The sequence below is a fragment of the Protopterus annectens genome, chromosome 13.part0 (assembly GCF_019279795.1).
Source record: "Protopterus annectens isolate FY-2018-M chromosome 13.part0, PAN1.0, whole genome shotgun sequence".
Taxonomy (NCBI): Eukaryota; Metazoa; Chordata; order Ceratodontiformes; family Protopteridae; genus Protopterus; species Protopterus annectens.
Window position 1 is genome coordinate 1059674862 of NC_056747.1, and position 18950 is coordinate 1059693811.

At 41.1% G+C, this 18950-nt stretch overlaps 1 protein-coding gene across 3 annotated transcripts in view; it reads right to left on the minus strand.

The window, feature by feature from the left end:
• Nucleotides 1-18950, minus strand: part of LOC122788117 (transcription factor CP2-like) — a 343940-nt gene that overhangs the window by 84982 nt on the left and 240008 nt on the right. For all 3 annotated transcript variants that reach the window (XM_044055054.1, XM_044055053.1, XM_044055055.1), the window contains exon 10: nucleotides 18307-18400. In XM_044055054.1, coding sequence (XP_043910989.1) covers nucleotides 18307-18400 — 94 coding nt within the window. The remainder of the gene's footprint in view (nucleotides 1-18306; nucleotides 18401-18950) is intronic.

The following is an 18950-nucleotide window of genomic DNA, read 5'->3' on the forward strand; positions in this document are numbered from 1 at the left end:
TTTTATACCCCTGATGACCTGACATCATGAAAGAAGGGACAGCAACCAACGCAGGACCCAAGACTTTGTTAATCAGGCCGACTGAGGGCTACTGCAAGCAGATAACCCAAAAGTGATGACTACAACAGTGAAACACGCTGAACATCTTGTACAAAATACCACATATAATGAGCCTATAGACATTGCTAACCTGTTGGCTGACAGGTTCTGTGTCAGCTGCACTCCCCTGTCCCCACCACATGTACGCTATGACATCCCTACAACCTGTCCCATACCTTGTATCTCTAAAGAGCAGGTACTAAATGGCCTCTCTATGGTGACAAACACAGCATGTATTGCACCTGCTAACATCCCAGGCTGTATCCTACATGGTATCCAACACCACTGGAAACTCTCTGCAATCCTCATGTAACCATCAGCTACATCCCAGCTGACTGAAAATTGGCCACTGTTATCCCCTTGCACAGAGGTGGTGTGTCCGCTAACCACAAGAACTATAGACCTATTAGCCTAATTAGCCATCTCTGTAAGGTCATGGGGCAACTCATCATGGACTTTGTTAAAAAAGATAAAGGCAATCTAAAAACATGTGATCCTACACTGTTTGGATCTGTGATAGGGAGATCATGCCTGTTAAACCTGGTGAACATGCATGAAACAGTCAACAGTGACCTGGATGATGGGACATCTATGCATACAACAACCTGGACTTAGCCAAGTTGTTTGACACTATCCCCACTCAGGCATCATTGAAAAAAATCAGCCGGCTAGCCATCAACAGTAATATCATTAGAAGGATCACTAACTGGCTCACTGATAGCACTCACATAGTCAGAATAGGGGTATCAACCTCTAATAGCAGAGCTGTAACCAGTGGTGTTCCATAGGCTTCAGTCCTGGGTCCGCTAAAGTTTGGAATCCATTTATCTAATGTAGAAACACAAAGTGAATGTCCATGGCTGATAAGGTTTGCTGATGCCTGTAAACTGGGAGTGGTCATAGACTCTCCAAATTACATCAACATCCTACAAGAGGGTCATACATGACCAAATGATTGTTGACACAATCATAGCATTAAATTCCATGCAAATATATGCACTATCATTCCTTTCAATACCAACACCTTAAGTACATACTCAGGGGTGACATACCTGGGCACGCAGGTTTACACCTACCTTACCTTAGATCACCATATATTCATAGTGGTAAGAAGGAATTATATCTTGCTCATGTCGTAACTGAGGGCACTGTCACCAGAATATGAAGTAGGTATAACCTCCATGTACTCTTCCCTCATCAGGCCCATATAAGAGTGCAATTGACATTTTGTTATGTGTTTCCAAGCACCACTGGCAATTGCAGAGACCACAAAGGTTCCTTACAAGGGAAATTCAACTCTTCAGCATCTGTCCTATGGGGAACATCTGAAATCACTGTAACTTTAGTCTGTGTCATACAGACTACTCAGAGGTGATCTCTGCCTTGCATATGAGGCAATCTGTTACCTTGCTTTGTTGGTAATGCTGAATTTCCATAAGTCAAATGGTACACAGATTACTCACTGTAAGGCCCTTAACCTGGTATGTGACATCAATAAAACATGCTGGAGGGAGAGATAGGTCTACCAGGGTTTAAAGTACAGTTTTGTACCTACCATAAATGTAGATGTTCGAATGTATACACTGCTGCAGTCATTACACTTGGGTTATCCTGCCATCAGGCAGTTCCCCAGTCGGCCTGAGTTCCAAAGTCTTGGTCCGGCGTCGGTTGCTGTCACCTCCTCCCTGACATCAGTGCGACAGGGATATATAAGATGCAGCCGACGCCATTTTCTTCAGTTTTTCTTGCCCCAGATGTCAGGTGCCCCCAAATAGGTAGGCAATTCAAATTGCTAATAAAACATACATAAGAAAAGCAAACAACGACTTTCAGTTACCAGCAAATACTCCCCATAGGTAATAAAGGGTAGAAGACATAGGTACGTACCAGCAAGTAAGAGGGGAAGGAGGGAGGGCAACCTGGACTGCAGCAGTGTATACACTCCAACATCTACATTTATGGTAGGTACAAAACTGTACTATGTTCATCGTGTTACACTGCTGCAGTCATTACACTTGGGTAGAATCCCAAAGCTGAGGTGGGGTGGCTGGTTCTATAAGGCATTAGGGGTGGCTATAAGGCCCTACAGCACAGCAGTGGCGAAGCCAGCTCTGGATTTAGAGTATAAAGGCAGATGGTAATGCTTGGTGAAGGTATGCATAGAACTCCATGTTGCTGTTTCCTAAATATCCTTGGTAGGTACTCCTCTGAGGTAGGAAGTTGAAGTGGCTGTTGCCCTGGTGGAGTGAGATCTAATGCTGCTAGGTACAGGTTTCCCATGGTGTGTATAGCAGAAACGTATACAATGTCCTATCCATTTTGAAATATTCTGTTTTGAAATGGCTTTTCCCTGTGCTCCTGCAGCATATGCTACCAATAATTGCTCAGATTTTCTGAAAGCTTTGGTTTTGTCCAAGTAGAAGCGTAACTGCCTGTGAATGTCCAAAGAATGCAGTAGTCTCTCCCCTTTATTCTGTGGTTTTGGATAAAAAGTTGGCAAGTGAATAGTGTGGTTTAGAGCCACACTTGATATCACCTTTGGCATAAATGTAGGGTTAGTTCTTAAGACACCCTGTCCTGGTGGAAAATGAGGAAAGGTTCCACTGCCATTAGTGCCTGTAATTCTGAAACTCTTCATGCTGATGTTATTGCCAGTAGCAGAGCAGTTTTCCAAGAGATATATTTTAATTCTGCTGTGTTAGCTGGCTCAAAAGGAGGTAAAGTTAATTTTTCCAAAACAAAGTTGAGGTCTCAAGTTGGAGTAGGTGCTCTACGGGGCGGTATTATGTTTTTAGCCCCTCTGAGGTACTGTTTTAGCAAAGGATTAGAGAAAATTGGTGGATCTGTGTTGTAATGAGCAGCGATGGCAGAGGCTTGGCTCTTGATGGATGAAAAGGAGAGGCCTTTGTCCAGCATCTCAGTTAAATATTGTAGTATCTGTGGAATGTTTGGGACAAGAGGGTCAAGGCTGTGAGCCTGGTTCCAGGCACAGAATCTCTTCCATTTATCCGAATAGGCTTTCCTGGTACTTGGCCTTCTGGCCTCCAGAATGACATCCATAACAGCTTTGGAGAGAGGCATTGCTTGCTTGACTAAGGAATCTTCCATGCAGCTAGGTTTAAGGTCTTTAGCTGGCTGTGAAGTATCTGATTGTTGTGCTGAGTCAGCAGATGTGGGATTTGAGGCAAAATCCAGGGTGGTTCTTGTACTAAGTTCTTTAAGATTGATTACCAGTGCTGGCGTGGCCAGTCTGGTGCAATCAGGATCATCTTTGGCTCTTCTTGCCTGGCTTTTATGAGTACCTTTGGAAGGAGAGGTAGTGGTGGGAAAGTGTATACTTGTAGGTTTTTCCAGCTGAATGAGAGGGCATCCACTTTCTATGCTTGTGGATGGTAACTCCTTGTGCAGAATTTCTGTAGCTGGCAGTTCATTGGGGATGCAAACAGATCTATGTCCGGACTCCACCATTTCTGTGGTATCATTCTGAATATTTGTGGATTCAATTCCCATTCGTGGGGTTCCATGATGTTTCTGCTTAAGTCGTCTGCCAGTGTGTTTTTCTCTCCTGGCAGGAATTGTGCTTGCAGATGAACTTGATAGTTTAGAGCTGTGTTCCACATGGTCATGGCTTGTCTACAGAGGGGGTAGGAGTGAGTGCCCCCTTGCTTGTTTATGTACCACATAACTGTAGTGTTGTCTGTCTTTTGTAATAGTTGTCCTGGATGCAGCAGGTCCTTGAAAGCTATAAGGGCATTTTGTACAGCTAGCATCTCTTTTTGATTGATGTGAAGATGCCTTTGTTCTGCGGGCCACTTGCCCTGAATACATTTTCCTGCCATGTATGCTCCCCAGGCATAATCCGTTGCATCTGTTGTCAGTGTCTGCCTGGCTGTGGGTTGAGTAAAAGGCTGTCCCTTGTTGAGGTAACAAGCTTGAGCCCACCATCGAAACTCCTGTTGAAGGCAAGGAATTAGTGGTATAACTGTTTCCAAACTTTGACAGTATTGAGACCATACACTCTTTAGGTACCATTGTAGTTTCCTCATATGCAGTCTGGCATATGGAACTAGTAGTATGCAAGATGCCATGTAACCCAAGGCCTGCACAAGTTTTCTTGCAGGGAGTTGGGTCTTTGTTGCCATCAATTGAAAGCATTGAGTCAGTTGTCCTTGCTTGTCTGGTGTGAGATAAGCCATCTGGGCCATTGTGTTCAAGCTGGCACCCAGGAATATTATCTCTTGTGAGGGCACTAGTTTTGATTTCTTTTCGTTTACTGTGTACCCCAGGCAACTTAATAACTTTTTTACAAACGCCAGATACTTTAGAAGAATGTCCTTGCTCTCTGCTTGAATCAGGCAGTCGTCCAGGTATGGATACATTTGAATTCCTTTCTGTCTGCAAAATGCAATTACTGGTGCCAGGCACTTTGTGAAGACCCTGGGTGCAGTAGATAAGCCAAAGGGCAGTGCAGAGAATTGATAGTGCATTGAACCAGCTATGAATCTGAGGTATCTTGTGCAGTTTTGTCTGATAGGGACATGCAGGTATGCCTCCTTGTAGTCCAAGGTCACGAGCCAAGCTTTCTTGCTCAGCATGGGAAGAAGCTGCTATAGTGTCAACATTTTGAATTTCGGAACATCCAGGTAAGTGTTTAGAGAAGAAAGATCCAGAATGGGCCTCCAGGCTTTGTCCTTTCTGGGAACCAGAAAGAGTCTTGAGTAAAATCCTTGTCCTTGCTCCTGTGGTAGTACCTTTTGAATAGCTCTCATGTCCATGAGTGCTGTAATTTGTTTTTGAGCCTCTGCCCATTGATTTGGTGGCAGATTTGGCATTCCTATTAAACTTGGCAGAATGTGAAAGTGGAACCTGTAATCCTGAGATACAATGTTGAGAACCCATTTGTCTTTGGTGATCCAATGCCAATTGTGATAGAAAAGTGCCAGTTTTCCTCCCAAGGGGGCTGCCAAGAGAGAGCTGTTTGGCAGCTGTAGTGGGAAGTCATTGGGGCTGCTTTTTATATGGTTGGGGCCTGTCTTCCCCTTCTTTCTGGCCTGGTGCACCCCATTTTCGAGGCCTGTAAGGACCTTGTGGTTGACCTCTACCTCTTGGATGTCTGTATCTGCCCCTTTGAGGTCTGTCTGTAACTGGAAAGGACCAATTCTTTGTTGGCCAATTTCTGCTAAATCGAGGAGGCTGAACCTGTAAGAAATCCTTCACCGTTTACATAGATTTTGCCTTATCCTCCATTTTCTTTAATACCTCTTCTGCCGTAACTCCAAATAACACATCCTGTTGCAAAGGTGCATCCAATAATTTTGCTTTAACATGATCTGGTAATGTATGTTCTTTTAACCAAGCATGTAGTCTAATGACAGAGCCTGTAACAGCTGCTCTACAGGAGGCCTCTAAAGAATCAAAACCACATTGCAAAGTATGTTTTCCCACTTGTTCAGCTGCATGCAATAAATCCTGCATTTCTTTAAAATTAGGAGGATCTGAATCTGGAAGCATTTTTTGTTTCAACTGAGACATCAGAAATTGCTGATATTTTAGCATGTGAAACTGGCAATTTAAGGCTCTCATTGCTAAAGTTGCAGATGTATATACATTCTTTCCCCATCTGTCTAATGCTCTGGAATCTCTGTCAGAGGGAACTGGATTTTTTGCTGATGAGGCCTTAATCCCTTTGGGTCCCTGAGAAATAGTTTCAGGGTCAGCAACAGGGCTTTTATACAGAAATTTGTGTGAGTCAGGGACTGTAGTATCTATCAGGTTTAACTGGGGCTGGAGATAAGGAATCAGGATTTAAGCTGGATTCAGTATACACATCATCCACAATATCCAACACTGGCGGAATAGCAAGGGGTCTGTGTTGAGGTAATAAAAGGAAGTCTCTGAGCCTTTTCTTGGATTCTGAGTAATCCTGGCCTTCCCAATGGAAATGCTCCCTCATGGTATGTAAGGTTTCCCCAAAGGAATAGTCCTCAGGCAGAGAGGCTGATGGAATTGATTCATCGGCATCAGAATCCTCATAAGGGGGTAAAGAATATCCTAGGTCTGAGGATGAATCTGAAGAAATGGACACCTGGTCGGATGAGTCATAGTCTGCATCCTGTCTAGGACTTTTATCAGGAGGGGGATGGGACCACCTGATCAGAGTGATTAGGTCTTCGGCCATTTTGAGCATTTGTTTCTTAGGCATGGAGGCCTGTCCTGGAGAATGCTGTATTTGTTTCTTTGTTTTTAAAGAAGACTTAGACTTAGCAGAGGGTTTAATGCTTAACTGAGTAGGTCTGAACCCTCTGAAGCTGCGGGTTGCTCAGCTACTCCAGAGCCCTCTGAAGGGTTAGTCTCAGTAGGCTGAAAAATTTGTGCATCCGAAGGCCCAGCCATCTCCACGTGGGAGTCGGAGGCGGCCTATGGCTCTGCAGAAGCGGTCGTCAGGGGCTGCAAAGGTGCTTCGCTGAAAACCGGAGAACCGGCGACTGGCCTAGAAGAGGCTTCGTCGTCAGTTTTGGGCCTCGGATGTCTGTCCTTGTCTTTGCGCTTTTTATGTATTCCAGTCGTCGGAAGTTCCGACGGCATGGTGTAATTGAATTTTATACCAAAATAATGTCGGGCAAAATCAAACCGATGTTTAATAGTGCGCTTGTTAAACCTAGCACAAAACCGAGAGCCAGTGGCGTTGTGGTCTGGGCCTAGGCATGGGATACAATAGTAATGGAAATCCATATGAGATATTTGCTTCCCACAAGAAATACAGTTATTAACTTTTACTGACATCGGTCTGAGGCAAGAAAAAGTTTCCCCAATGGGGTACTTAGCTTTGTAGAAGACTTCGGTTCTGGATTGGGAATGAAAATCTCAGGAGTCGGCCGACCGGCACTTGCGAACTGCTTTTGCTTCGGGCACTGCGCGGCAAGAAAGACTGAAGAAAATGGCGTTGGCTGCATCTTATATACCCTTGTCGCACTGACGTCAGGGAGGAGGCGACAGCAACTAATGCCGGACCAAGACTTTGGAACTCAGGCCGACTGGGGAACCGCCTGACGGCAGGATAACCCAAGTGTAATGACTGCAGCAGTGTAACACGATGAACATCAAGCCTTTGCAATAGACTCCCACTTAATGTCAAACAGCACACCTATTGACCCTATTCAGATGCAATTTTTACGAATGGATGGGTTCACCACAGGAGTTCTCCCTGTGTCATTCATGGGCAGGGGCAATAGGTGCTGATCATGTAAATATGGATAAGAACTTGGCTAGGATTATAAGGGCCGTGGGCCATTAGCCTGTAAACTCCAATGATTCTATGATCCTATAGGCTGATGTAAAATGCTTTGACTGACATTCACACACACCAACTTGGCTAAATGCTATCACTACCCATTAATGTTTACAGGACACTGCATAGCACACACACACACACACACACACACACACACACACACACACACACACACACACACACACACACACACACACACACACATTCCAAGCTGGCTACAATGAGATTAGAACTCTTACCTATCTAATCTTACATACTACAGATCACAGTATGTAAGGCATGCGCCACTCCTCCTGTCTGACATTAACGTGTCTTTACTTGCTCTTATGCTAGATGAAACAAGCGAGCATTGTGGAGGATATGAATTTTGAGGCCTGTATCACCTGCTACACCCAAAATAGTGCAAAATCATTAGTATGGTAATCCTATTTGTTTTCTAGGGAATGCACATACACACACAAACAGTGCAATTGGGCTGGAGTGAGAGTAGAACCCCAACCTATCTAGTCTTACACACTACAGATCACAGTACTTAACACACACATCACAGCTTAAGTCTGACAGCAAGGTGGCTGCTGGTAGTCTTATGGTAAATGACATCTACAAGCCTTGTGGACTACAGGAGTTTGGAGGCCTGCGTCAATTGCAAGGGACAAAAATAATATATATCCATTGCAGTTTGGAAGTCAGTGGGGAATCCACAATTGTTTTTTAGGGAAATGTACATATAGACAGAACAAATGGGCTGGAGTGAGATTAGAACCCCTATCGATCTAATCTTACATATTACATACCACAGTGCTTAATGCACATGCCACACCTCAAGTACATTAACATGCTAGATGAAATAAGCAGGCCTTGTGGAGGACAGTAACTTTGAAGCCTGCATCATCTGCTATGCCCAAAATAGTGCAAAAGCCAGGGGAAAAAACACACATATATATATATATATATATATATATATATATAAAATATGTGTTTGTGTGTGTCTGATATATATATATATATATATATATATATATATATATATATATATATATATATATAAATATGTGTGTGTGTGTTATCTAGATAAATGGGGAGAGACAGAAATGTATGTGCATATGCACATATCTATGTATCTATATCTAATATAATATATATATATATATATATATATATATATATATATATATATATATACACACACACACACACACACACACACACACACACACACACACATATAAGTATGTGTATGCATATATATATATAAACTCCAAAACAAAATTCCTGCACTCGCATACCTTCTACATCTTCAGTGAAAATCCACAGATAGAAACACAAAACAAACACTAGTTTCACTGTTTAAGTTTTAATCCAAGTGCAAATACACAGAGCAACCATTCAGGTGATCTTCACAGCAGCCATACTGCTGCAAACACAGACCGGTGACCAGTTTTGCCCCCTGATGTCATCAGTGTGAATACACGAGAATGAAATTACTGCATGTATAAATACACACACATAGAGTGCTACTCAAAATTACAAATAGAAAAGCAGAAAACATTATAACTAAACTGCCCCAATATTTAAAGAACTGCTTTAGCACACAAATAACCATATATATATATATATATATATATATATATATATATATATATATACATACATATATACATACATATAAATACCTATATATATATATATATATATATATATATATATATATATATATATATACACATATAAACCCATAAGAATAAAAACAAACAAAAATACATACACGTTATTATCATTCAAGCATATATTAAATGTGCATACTTTGCTACCAAGTACAAATAAGGCATATCAAAAATATATATTATTATTCACATACAAGTACGCTAGACAATAGTGCACTTGGTGAATAAATAATTGTGGTCAAGTGCAAAGAAAACCCCAATCTTCTAAACTAACCTAAAACTAATCACAAAATCATCCATCAAACCTACCAATGGTCATTAGGATCTGGTTTGTATAATGCCCTTAGTTTAGTTATCACCATCTGTTCTTTTCTATCCAACAATTCATGTTTGCTTATATCGGACAATCTATTACCCTTCACCATATCAATGCCCACAAAAAGGAATTGTGCCATAGTGTGTATTAAACTGTGCTTAAATAATGCAGTCCTTTGTTGTTTACAATTAATATCACTCAGATCTAATGCAATCCTACTCTTTAGGCTTCTCAAAGTTTGTCCGATATAAAAAGCACCACATTGACATACTGTCATATAAATCACCCAGTCTGTATGGCAAGTAATAAGATATTTAATATCAAAGACCTTAGGAGTATTAACAGATGTAAAGGATTTTGTCTGTGACATAACCTTACAGTAGACACAATTACCACAGGGGTTACTACCCTTAGGTAAATCCCTTGAGGCATTATCATCCAACCAATCAATCTGCTTGTACCAATGTAAAGACTCACCTAAATTTCGGCCTCGTCTATAACTGTAAGAGTTGTTACTCTCCAGGCATTGAGCAAAAAATGGATCAGACTTTAGTATGTCCCAATGTTTAGAAATCGCTTCCCTGATTCTAAATGTATTGGTACCAAAATTTGTAACAAATCTGATTTTTGAATTAACAGGTGACCTTTCTCTCGTATATGTTTCATCTAGATTCCCACTTAACAGGAAATCATCCCTAATAAAATTGGATGTAATAGCTTTATCTCTCTTGATATTTGTGCTTGAATAACCCCGCCTCACAAATCTGTCACCCATTTTATCCAGGTCCTTTTTGTAGCAAATGTCCTCACTGCAAATGCGTGTAAGCCTCTGAAATTGAGCCTTTGGTATATTGGACGTGACATGTCTAGGGTGACAACTATCCACCTGTAGAATGGCATTCTTAGTAAAGGGCTTCCTGTAGAGATTCATCTTCATAGTACCATCTGGGTTCTTAGACACAGTCACATCCAAAATAGCAATGCTGTTAGACTCAAATCTATCAGTAAATGTTAAACCAAATTCATTTGAGTTCAAATATTTCACAAACTCAAACCAATCTTGGATGGTTCCAGACCAAATCCCCCAACAGTCATCCAAATAATGACGCCACATGGTAAGTTCTTTCTTAAAAGGACAAGAATCACTATATATAAGCTGCCTTTCTATGTACCCCATAAAGAGGTCCGCATGTATAGGCGCAAAAGTTGTACCCATCGCTGTTCCCATCATTTGCAAGTAGCACTCACCACAAAAATAAAATTCTGCTCCAAGACCAACTGCACCAAAGTTAATAAAAAATCAGTCTGTCTAGGTTGATGCTTACCATATACTTCTAGCCAGTATTTTAATGCCTGAATACCCCCACTATGTGATATATTCGTATATAGTGCTCGGACATCAAGGGTACAGAGATAGGAGGCAGGATGTATTTGCAAATCATTCATTAAGCACAAAAAGTTGTTAGAGTCTTTCAACCTAGCCATGACCAAACAAAGTAATGGTTTCAATTCATGTTCCAAATACACAGACAAGGGTTCTGTTAAAGATCCCCTGCCCAAGACAATAGGCCTCCCTGGGAGGGGGGGGGGTTCAAGATGGTTTTATGTATTTTGGGCAAAATATAAAACCACTGAGGTATAGGGTTGCTCACAAGAAGCTGTTTAAATAGGGATTCTGATATATCCCCATTCAACTTGGCATTCAGAAGAAATCTTTCTTTTAAAATCCATAGTAGGATCAAGAGGCTGGTTATAATAAAATCTGCCATCCCTCATTTGCCTTAAAACTTCTCCCAGATTCACCAGGTGGACAGGAGAAATCACCGGAAGCTGACCCTTGGACATGCCTGGTTTGGTACTTTTTTTTGTAAAGTACAAGAGCTGTTTTCCCTTACCTTAGCAAGGTACTTTGCAGTTATAGGCTGTTTAGTGCCTATGCTTAATTTCTCCTTATTAACAAGGAGAGTTGAGTACTTGTATCAGTTTAAGACTTCCTAGTGCTTTCCAGTAGGTTTTAGAGCAAGTGCTAGTCACAGGGATGCTTAAAGGTAAGATGAAACAAAATGGTTTATCCTAAACACTGCAGTGTGCACTAGAGGAGTTAAATGTGAAAGTAGGTAACTTAAGTTTTACCTGTCTAAAACGTTAAGTTTTAGTGGACAGTCACTATTTTTAAAACAGCAAGATAGATTGAAAGTGGGTGGTCACTTTTGTATTCTGGTGCTATGGAATACAGTAGGATGGCCAATACATTTAAATAGTTGAAGGGGAGTGATTTCACAAAATGATAATGTTGTGCTTACACAAGCCAGTAAAAGCAGAGAGGAAATGAGATATATGGTCAAATTAACATAAGGTACAGGCAACTAGAAAGACAGTGGTGTTGAAGAACACAACAGTAACCGGGTTGGAGGGTTGGGAAAAAAATTCTGCCTGACTCACAAGAGACAGAGCTGTGGTCTCTTTTCAAGTTTTAATATGCAGTTAAAAGCAGAATACAAGTAAAACACAATGTAAATAAAACAAATCACAGTATTCAAAATAGACAAAGGCAATAAAGTAATACAAAATACAACAAATAAAAAGCAAACTAACCTTTCCCTCACAGCAAAGTGTAGCAGAGTCTGGGTGAGCCTATCTAGTAAAGCTCTGAAATGTTTTATTTTACCCCTTAAATAGAAGGTTTAGTTCCTAGCTCCGCCCCCTCAGTTCACAGATAATTAACCTTAACTGACCAGTTCTATATTATGTGAGAGTCCTTAATTGATCAGTTCTAATTTCTGACTGACTCACAAGCGACAGAACTGTGGTCTCTTTTCAAGTTTTAATATGCAGTTAAAAGCAGAATACAAGTAAAACACAAGGTAAATAAAAGAAATCACATTATTCAAAATAGACAAAGGCAATAAAGTAATACAAAATACAACAAATAAAAAGCAAACTAACCTATGAAATGTTTTATTTTATCCCTTAAATAGCAGGTTTAGTTTCTAGCTCCACCTCCTCAGTTCACAGATGATTAACCTTAACTGAACTGTTCTATCTTATTTGTGAGTCCTTAATTGATCAGTTCTAATTTCTGACTGACTCACAAGAGACAGAGCTGTGGTCTCTTTTCAAGTTTTAATATGCAGTTAAAATCACAAGGTAAATAAAACAAATCACAGTATTCAAAATAGACAAAGGCAATATATATATCTTTCTGTCACTGTCCTTCTCTCCCTGTATATATATATATATATATATATATATATATATATATATATATATATATATATATATATATATATTAGATTAGATATAGATACATAGATATATGCATACGCACATATATTTCTGTCTCTCCTCATTTATCTAGATAACACACACGCACACACACACACACACACACACACACACACACACACACATATATATATATATATATATATATATATATATATATATATATATAAGGTTATTACCAACATGGGAGATAGATGCTTCACACCAGTGATCACCCCCTCCTTGGTCAGGTCTGACCATAAGCAAATCACCCTTGACATCCACATCCCACCCCCCATTGAGGAAACCTCCTTAAAAAACTTCTCCAAAGCCAACTTCATGCTACTGAAGTCAGAAGTGACAAACTTCATGACACCCACACAGACGGGATCTGGAAGTTCGATTGAAGAATCCTACACTAAGGCACTGTATGAGCACATCCACTCGTGCATGAATCGTGCCATCCCAAATAGAACCAAGATGCTCTTCTCCAAAAAAAGGAAGCCAATCTTGTGGTCCCCTGCTATAAACAAACTATACAACAGAAGGAAGAAACTGTTGCAGAAAAGAGGTAAATCCCAGGATGCAAAAAAGTCCCTCACCAGCCTCAGTATGAAGCTGAGATCCCTCATAAAATCCTCAAAAGCTAGTTATGAAAATAAAATTGCCAAAGATTCCAAAGACAACCACAAGGCATTCTATAGTTATGTCAAGAATCTAAATGGCAATGCTCAGATCTGCTCTGAGCTACAACAGAATTGCATTAAATACCTGTGTCATGTTTAATCATAGCCTCACCTCAGGCTTCGTGCCCACTGAGTGGCGCACAGCTACAGTTATCCCGCTCCACAAGGGAGGATCCACCTTGGATCCTGGGAACTACCATCCCATCAGTCTGACAAGCCTGATCTGCAAGGGTTTGGAACGCATTATCATGAAACTTATAAACAAAGACATTGGCAACCTTCAAACACTGGACCCCACCCAGTTTGGGTTTGTGAAGGGCCGATCTTGTCTCCTGAATCTGATTGACTTCTTTGAATTAGTCTCCAGAGCTGTGTATGAGGGTAAGGCGGTCCACACAGCCTATCTGGACCTTGCCAAGGCCTTCAACACCATCCCCCACTTTGGAATCATAGATAAACTTACTAAGCTGGGCATAAATCCATACGTCACTCGATGGGTTGCCAATTGGCTTACTGACAGAACCTAGACTGTAAAAGTAGCCGACTCCAAATCCAGCTGCAGACAAGTGACAACTAGAGTACCTCAAGGTTCAGTCCTGGGACCACTCTTGTTTGGCATTTACTTCTCTGAAGTACAGGCCAACACTAAGGGACTCTGGCTAACAAAGTTCGCAGATGACTGCAAACTGGGAGTCATTATTGAATCCCCAAATGATGTGGATATTCTACAAAAGGGCCTTACAGAAACAGATGCCTGATGCCAGAGCCATGGGCTCAAGCTTAATGCCAAGAAATGTATAGTTATCCCCTTTGAAAAAAAACATGCACCCATGAATTACCACATAGGTGGCAGGACACTAAACATCGAAAGTGTGATGAGAGACTTAGGGACACAGGTGGACAGTGGTCTCACGTTTGGTAACCACATCGCCACAACAATCAGGAAATCCTTCTATGTGGCACACCTCATCACTAAGGGCTTTTCATCCAGAAAAAAGGAGGTTGTTGTCCCACTGACTTATCCCTCATTAGACCCATTATAGAGTATAATGCTCCATTTGGTATGTACCTCACAAGAAATCTGCAACAGCTGGAAAGGCCACAGAAATACCTCACTAAAAGAATCACAGGCCTAAAGCCGATGCCATATGCTGACCGTCTAAAAAAACTCCAGCTATACTCTGTGGTATATCGTCTACTCAGAGGCGATCTCTGCTTAACATACAAGGCCATGTCAAACCCTGAGCTGTTGGGCATGCTCCACTTAAAGAAATCCCAATCCCTCAGAGCCACACGCTCTAGGGATCTAAACATTGTCATCACAATGAACAAAACATGCTGGAGGGATAGGTTCCTGACCCAGAGACTCCCCATACTCTGGAATAGACTGCCCATACATGTCAAGCAGAGCGCCTCATTGGCCCTCTTCAATAGGAACCTTGATGATTGGATGGGAGATAGGAAATTCACCCCAGGATCATGTCAGTCGCCCTGCTAGACAGGGGTCCAGAGAAGTAAATAGAAGTAAATATTGTGGGAAGAAATATCCAGGGAATTATTATGGCTAGGCTTGCATAGGCCCTAGGGCTGATAGCCTAGTAGTACCAACCTATGAACCTATATATATCAGACACACACAAACATATCTCTCTCTCTCTCTCTCTCTCTATATATATATATATATATATATATATATATATATATATATATATATATATATAAATAAAGTCATTGCACAAGGAGCAACAGATTAGCGCTCGGCTTAAGTTTATGAGCATACCCAGTGGGAGTTTTGGCTAGTTATAAACTGACTTTAGCCCACACTTAGCTGTACTCGAGTCCATGGTTTTGTGTATTACACACTAAGACATCTGTCCTTGTTTCTGCACTGCTGCACTTCACTCACATTGGCTAAGGTTTTCTAAAGTTGTCTTATGTAATTAATATGTGACAGCAGTTAAAACAGTACAGCACAAACAGACTGACAGTCTGCAGAACACAAATTATTGATACCTCACATCCAAAACAAGTGGATACTTCTACATAAGAACCATGAATGCCATCACACAAGGTGATTGCCTTAGTCGTTTTAGCAGCAGAAACTGCTTACAGACAGAGAGTCATTCATCACACAATCACCTGCATAAACAAGTACATTGGTTATTCTTCCATTACCTAAGACATACAATGTATGATCAATTTATGTAGTACTGTCCTGAGAATGAGTGAAATGTTCATATACCATTGATGAGGTACAGTTAAAGCAGTTACAAGGAATGTTGTGTTGGGGAGGACAACACCACATGTTCTACTGGGATACACGGCAGTCTTATCATTTAACCCAACTGTCTAAGATCTCCCTTTCATGATGTACCAGTAATCTGTTGCAGTAACACTGCATGAATATTCCATTCATGAGGCCTACTGAATAGAAATGGAAACATGTTAGTGGAATGTGTATCTGTAGTCCAATGTGGATATCATTTCTGTCCAACTAGCCCACTATAGTTACTTGCATAATGTACCTGGTCCATACATACACTGACATATCATAATAATCCAGTAGACTACTGTATAGGTTACGAACTTACCCTGCAAATGCAGCAGTTGACACAGCTGTAGTTCAGGGCTGACTCTGTCTGATGCAAGCAGTACGCAGCCAATACATGGATAAGTACAGGATGTGTGAGTTGCCTGACATCAATTTTAATATCTGTATGAGAGTAGGAGCAAGGTGTTAGTCCCTAGGTTGTCAGTGAATGTGCTATGCGTTGTCTCTTAGCCAAAGCCCAGGTATACTGAGCATGTCTACATCTGCCAACAGGGACATCAGCAGGGGGTTCCTCCTCTGAGTCCTCCTGTGACTGTGGCTATGGTGACCTAGGTACTGGTGGGGGGCTGTGTATTCCTTCTCTTTGCTGATCCTGCTGCAGCTGTTTCTGCAGGATCAGGTTGTGTAGCATAGCACACCCTGTGAATATCTATGCACATATGGCTGGAATATACTGCAGGGCTCCACCAGACATATTGAGGCACTGGAACTGTGACTTGAGATGCCCAAACACACACTCTGTGATGTTCCTAATTTGTGCGTGTGCATCATTATGGCATTTGTCTATGGGTGTGTGCATTTCTGATGGGTGTCATCATCCACGGTTCCAGAGAGTAGCCAGTATCCCCCAGTAAATGGTGCTGTGAGATGTCCCCCCTAGCAAACATCTGGTTCAGCTGTGATGTGTGCCAGATATGTGAGTTGTGATAACTGCCAGGGTTGCCAGCACACATATTCAGGATAATCCACTGGGCATTGCACACAACCTGGCAACTGATGGACTGGTACCCCTTGCGGTTAACATAGATTGTATCCTGCTCACCAGGTGGTGCCTTGGTGTGTACATGTGTGCAATCTATGCCACCCAGTACTTCAAGGTAGTGTGCTACATGGTAGAAATGTTGCGGATTGGTGGGCCTCACCTCAGAGGTAAGGGGAAAAGATATGTGCTCACTGGCTTGTGGAAGCATAGCATCCAGGAATTGGTGGAGTATCCTGGATGCAGATGACTTAGACACCCCCATCATGTCCCCAGTTGTTCTTTGAAAAGTACCTGTAGGTAGTATCATAAGGGCTACACATAACTTTGTCTCCACTGGGATGGGTTCCCTCTGTTAGCTCTGACTCTGAGTTGAGGGTGACAGAGATCAGTGAGTTATTGTAACATGTCCATGTCCACCCTATAGTGCTCTACAATCTCCAGCTCATGTAGCTCCTGGAGGTTACCCAGGGCCTGAACACTCTTCTAATTCTCAGCCGAGGCCTATTGTCAGCAGCACCAGCAGCACTGACTTCAGCATCTAGCACATACAGATGTAGCAGAACTGCAGCAGTCTCTAGCATTATCCCAGTTAAAATTCCCAGGTCTCTACTCCAACAGCCCAGAGTATTGATGGAAAATCAGAATGTAGGATGTATGCATATTTTATACAGCTGTGCTTTAGGTCCATCATGTGGGCTTGGTTAATTATGATGCAGTTCACCTGCACAGGATATAATTACCATTATTTAAAGGCACTACTTAAGTATGCACACCGTTGCTATGCACTGCGGCGCTCAGCATAGCTTATACAAAGGTCAAAAATATTTTCTGAAGATATCCAGTTTTAAGTGATTGCTGCTTACATCATCACTGTCATGCGGGTAATCTGTTTGGCCGAACAAGCTCAGCTATGCGGCACACCATGTAAACATGTGTGGCTATGAAGAAAAAATCCTAAAAATAATAAGACACACACCTCTGATGTCATCCACACCCTCTGATAATATCATCATCATGTAGGAGCCTACACGAAGGGGATATGTGGACAACGTTGCTCCTTTTGGCAATTCAAGAAATCCACCTCATTTGGGTACATATCCATGCTGATAGCCTAAATACTACACGGTTCATAGCTGTGTGAGCTTGGTGACAGCACATATGTCCCATTGTACAGACCCGCAAGGTTCTACAGTATATTTGTGAAAACCATATTAGAAATGTTATTTTTTTATTTATTTTTTTATTTCTGTTAAGCGTGTTTGGGCACTGCGGCTCATAGCGCAAACATGTCAAAATTATTTTTAAAAAAATATTATTTATTTTACATATTCCCTTCCTTTTTCAGACATCCACAATGTGCCTTTTGCACCTACATGTCTGTGATGTAACAATTTCTGGGGAGTTATGTCTATATTTGTGGACTTTTACATCCCCTTCTGTCCGTGGAAAAATTCCGTGTACACTATGAACACTGATACGGAGTCTACACGGATGCCTGTCTGCTTGTTGGATCGCTCCACCTAGGTCATTTGCATAAGATTCAACTGCTTATAAGGTAATTTGCATTCCATGTTCCCACCTATGTGTTGCCATGGAAATAGTTATATACTTAGAAGTAGTGAATACTTTGTTTTGTATTTGCATTTCCATGCAAAGACTACTATTTATTTACCTGTGAAATTAGAAAACATCCTGCAGTAGTTGGAAAATCGATTTTTCAAAAGCCACTGCTGTGTTTCGTGGATTGTTGAAGCAGCATGAAGAGCCTAAAAAGAAGAAGAGAACATTTGTGATAATTATTTGCATGCCCAACAGTGAAAACAAAATAAAAAAAATACATATTTATAATAATACTAGATTGCTGTTCATAAAGATGCCAAAACAGTTCCTGCTTTTCCTTTCACAAAGTTCATCTTTAATTTGAGAGTGTAAACATTTTATTTGGAAATACAGACCCTAGTGGAAGGAAATTATAATATTTTGCCCAATTTTTTTTTCATTTTCTTATCTCATTCAGAGCATCTGTTTAGTTGGGGTTTTATCTTTTGCACAGTAGAACTGGCTTAACTGGAAATATACTTTCAGAATTTGTGCAGTTGGCCCCTCTTTAGAAAGTGGCCAATGAACTGGTACTAAGCAAAGGTTCCCTGCATACCTCTCAAGTGTACCTCATTACGAGGAACGTACCTCATTTAGGGTCTTAAAAAGTTCACGTTCCTTGAAGTTCCTCAAAGTTCCACATTGAAAGACATTGTCACACATTCAGTGTTAGGAATTTTTTTAAGTGAAATCCATTGTAAATAGAAATGAATCATA